General features: G+C 41.0%; 1 protein-coding gene across 6 annotated transcripts in view; it reads left to right on the plus strand.

Annotated features, from left to right (window-relative positions):
• Positions 1-4,481, plus strand: part of cobl (cordon-bleu WH2 repeat protein) — a 67,032-nt gene that overhangs the window by 42,335 nt on the left and 20,216 nt on the right. For all 6 annotated transcript variants that reach the window (XM_005743136.1, XM_005743134.1, XM_005743139.1 and 3 more), the window contains one exon: positions 2,220-2,802. In XM_005743136.1, the coding sequence (XP_005743193.1) occupies positions 2,220-2,802 (583 nt within the window). The remainder of the gene's footprint in view (positions 1-2,219; positions 2,803-4,481) is intronic.

Consider the following 4,481-nt stretch of genomic DNA (forward strand, 5'->3'; position numbering starts at 1 on the left):
TGGTACTAAGAGTAGCTGTAGATAATATTACATCTGTGGGATGATTACTGGTAATTTTTTCTCTAATGATAAAAATTTTATTTGTGAAGAAGTTCATGAAGTCATTACTAGTTAACGTTAAAGGGATGTTGGCTCAAAAGAGCTCTGACTTTTTGTCAGCCTGGCTACAGAGCTGAAGAGAAACCTGGGGTTGTTCTTATTTTCTTCAATCAGTGATGAATAGTAAGATGTTCTGGCTTTGCGGAGGGCTTTCTTATAAAGCAGCAAACTATTTCTCCAGGCTTTCCACTTTAATATACCTCAAAATTTATCTGGCTGCCTGTGATAATAAAAAATGTTTAATGTACAAACCGAGTAAAATATGTATATATATTTAATTAATTTTAATTTAAATGGAAATAGTTAGTATTGCTAATATTCACATATATTAATTTTTAAATTATTATACTGTGATGTGGATGAACTTACTACCTTTTGTCAATTATATTTGACATTGTTTTTGCCAACCCCGTGGAATATAATGAAAAAGCTTGAATATACTGAAACACTCTGTGATAAATCTGAAAAACAGCCAGCACTGAGAATACAGATAGTCTGATTGAAAATGGAGAATCACTAAACAGCACACACATAGTTTATAGATAATAAGAGTGCAAAGTCTGCTGAACTTAATGTATAGTGTGACCTTGAGTGTAGTATATTACAGAGTTCTGGGCTTCAGTCTCTAACAATCTTAAGTACATGCTGCGTTCCCAGTCATGGCGCCAATAAGCTCATGAGAGCAACACACACTTAACCATGCAGCCTGTAACAACCCCCTAATCTCTACAGCAGCTCAGCCTGAGGTATGAGATATACTGTTCCTTTAATGTGTGTGTGCACTTTGGTGCATATGTAAGTGTATGTCTGTGTGCATGCTCGTGCTCATACAGTTGCACAGAAAAGTGTTGGGCATATGCTTGTGTATTGAGGCCACTGCTCTTTTCCCTTTGTACCAGGCCTGACTCTTAATTCTGCAGCCAGCACATACAGGCACGTACACACACTTAGAAAAATACACATCAATCTTCTGGAGCAGTCAGTCATCTATTGCAGCTTCAACTATTGTCCACTTGCACTGGTATGTCTGCATTCACGTATATTTGAATGCTAAAGAGGGAGAGAAGTGGGAGACCAAAAAAGAGACAGCCAATCAGCTGAAAGACATTTGGAGGTCCATAGAATGCCATGCAGTGAGTTCATTGAGTTCACATGTTTGAACCCAGCATACCTGCAAAAATGCAAGGTGGCCTTATCGCTCTTTTGTCCTGTTGTATGATGCAAAGCTCCATACAGCTCTAGGCATGTTCTCTGTTGCGTTTCAGAATGAAGGAAAAGCTGAAAGCATAAGCGGTGATCGCCAGTCGAAAGTAGGTTATCGATACTGCTGAAGACTGCCCAGAGCACTTTTAAATTGATTCTTTGAAACCGTATCATAGAAAGTGAGATTAACTTGAAAAAAAAAGCATATGAAAGGTCTCATCTGCTCATTGAGCAAAACTGAGTTTCCACATAGTTTCTTATTGATTCATTGGTTTGTCCCATCGCTCTGTTTTTAATTTTATTTTCTCTCCTTCCTGCTCTGTCCTTCTTTCCTGTTTGTTTCTTCTTTAAAACATCCTCTCGATCCAGTTGCAATTTATTATTCAGTTTTCAGCTCCAGCTTCTGTCATTGTGAAAAACACAAAACAATATTTCAGTCATGAACATCCACTGATATTTCTGTTAAAGCACTGACCTGAAAATCACAATCTGACTTTCATGTCTCTTTTGGAAGTCATCACTGGCTTGGCAGTAAGTAAATCAGCAGTATAACAGCATTGCATTTGAATAATTGTTGATTTACCAGTTGAATAACTAAGAAATACCATAGTGAAGTACATATATTGTACTCGTAATATGCCACTGCATCATATCGACTGTATTTACGCCGGGCCCTATATGTCTTGTTGGAGAATAATTTAAAAGGAATGTTGGCACTCTGATGGATTTAAAAACCTGTACGCCTGCCAGAACTCCACTTGATTTAATTAGTCTGTAGGAAACTCTACTTGAGGCTTGGCAGACTGAATTTACAGGCTAATTTATGGTCAAACCACACACAGACACACACATATGCACAAGGTGCTCATGTAAATTAACTTTGTACTGTCTGCCTCCTTTTCCTTCAATTTTATCAGATGAGCCAGCAGAGGAAAAGAAAGGCTCCAGCTCCTCCTCCCACTCCAACATCCATCACGCAAGGCTCTGATGACACTTCAGCCTCTCCAGCTCCCACTCCTGACAGTCAAGCTCCTGATAAACCTATGCCGGCATCCCGCATCAAGGTGGCACATTCGACCACAGCCTCAGCTGCCACTGTGATAAAACTAACAGAAAAAACAGCCTCGCACAAAATAGCAGTACATCCTGTGTCCAATGCCATGCCAACCTCCAGCTCCCCAACCCCGAGCAGCAGCACTACTGACAGCCTTGCTGTGCAGGATTCCAGCTCTGAACTAAGCCAGGGTCTTGATGATTCAGATGCTGACCTAGAGCAGGCTGAATCCCATTACAGCTACAGTAGCAGAAGCACAACAAGTGGGTCCGTACGGGTCCAACCTGCTGCGAAAAACCCCAGCGGCAGAGTGGAAGATTCAGTCAGCAGCGCGGCCGGCAAAATAGCTCAAGACAGGACGTCAGAGAATAACTCCATGTCGGAGACTGAGTCCGCCCTGAACCTGAAGCTGGATGAGGCTGAGAACAATAGGCACAGCGGAATGGGTAAATATCTATAAAATGGCCTTACAGCAAGCGTACAACACAGCAGCAAACATTTAAAGACTTCCCTTCATAAATTCACACACTAAAGCAACAAAAGTTACGCAGAAAAGACACATAAATTGTTTAGCAGCAAGTAAAAAAAATAAGATAATTATATTTATAGTGACATAGAAGGCATACAAGGGAAACTTTGAGATCTACCTATTCTCAGACACAACTACTGCATATATATGCTTTGTATCTCTGTCTGTCTTTAAAAAAAGAGCATATCATGATTCCACTGGCAGAAAAAGTGAGCTTTGCCATTGTTCATTGAACTCTTGACAGTGACTGTAAACACACTTTCTATATGCTGAAGAAGTGAGAGGTGAGTCAGAAGTTGCCTGTAGAGATTTCTACGTGTTAGAAGTGACTGAATATCTGCTCGAGAGAGCTCAGCTGTCACACTGCAGCAACATCTGAAAGTGTCACGAATGACATGCATAACCTGCTGAAGGAAAGTGTGTGTGTGTGTGTGTGTGTGTGCGTGCGTGCGTGCGTGCGTGTCATGGCTGAAGGACAGGAACTCGTGGAGCTGGTTTTCATCATCGCCCATGAGACAATACAGTCCTTGTTTCTCCCTTAAACTTATCAGCCTCTTACAGTACATTCTTCTGTCTTTTTTCACCCCCCTCCCTCCCTTTTTTTTGTTACACTCACTTTTTTTTATATTCCTCTCTTTCTTTCTCTCTATCTCTCTTATGCCTGCACCCACTCGCTCAAACCTTTAAAGCTGGCAGATACAAAGGCAGACAGATCCATCACAGATTTAAGCAGGATCTACTTGAACTTTAGCTGGCCTCATATTGATCTTTATATAACCCAAATCTTTCTCCACAGCAAAGCGAGATTGCGGCAGAGGGTTGTCGTGTCTGACAGGGGCATAGATGAGAGAGCTGTAGACCTCAAAAGGGATGAGAAAGGTGAGAGTATGAGAATGAAGTTGAGAGAGTGGAGCATGGGAAGGTTTTGACAGAGGTTTTGACAGAGGGTGGCAGGCAGAGGCAGGGGGACTAGAGGAGTTTAAGGAGAGAAGGGTGATGGACAGGCGGATGAAAGCAAGAGAAAGGATGAAGTATGAGGAGGTTAGTGCATTAGACAGTTCAGAAGACGCAGCACGAAGGTCATTAATAAATTTATAGACCTAGCTACTTTCTTTTTCTCTATCCTGACGCTCTGCTGACAGTGCACCACCTTCTCGCCTCTCTTTTGCTTCGACTTTTGCTATTTTCAGTCTTTCTTCTGTATCTTCAAACTATATAAGAAACTATTCGCTGAGTTAAGATGTGTGTTTGTGTATTTGTGCTGAAATGGTTATACTCCAAAAACTACATTCCTTCAAGTGGTCCCTTTTCACCCTTTAAACTTTTCACCCACAGTGACTGTTAAAAATGTTTTCTGCCTGACAACTCAACTGGTTATACATGAACAAGTACAAACTTGTGTGAATAGCTTACATATATGTTAGGTAAACAGCATCACCCTACACATGACCAGAGATGGGCAGTAACGCATTACTTGTAACGCGTTACTGTAATCTGATTACTTTTTTCAAGTAACGAGTAAAGTAAGGGATTACTATTGCAAAAACGGTAATTAGATTACAGTTACTTTCCCGTAGGAACGCTGCGTTACTGCAT

This window comes from Pundamilia nyererei, unplaced genomic scaffold (genome assembly GCF_000239375.1).
Source record: "Pundamilia nyererei isolate P.nyererei 1_Seehausen unplaced genomic scaffold, PunNye1.0 scaffold00128, whole genome shotgun sequence".
NCBI lineage: Eukaryota > Metazoa > Chordata > Actinopteri > Cichliformes > Cichlidae > Pundamilia > Pundamilia nyererei.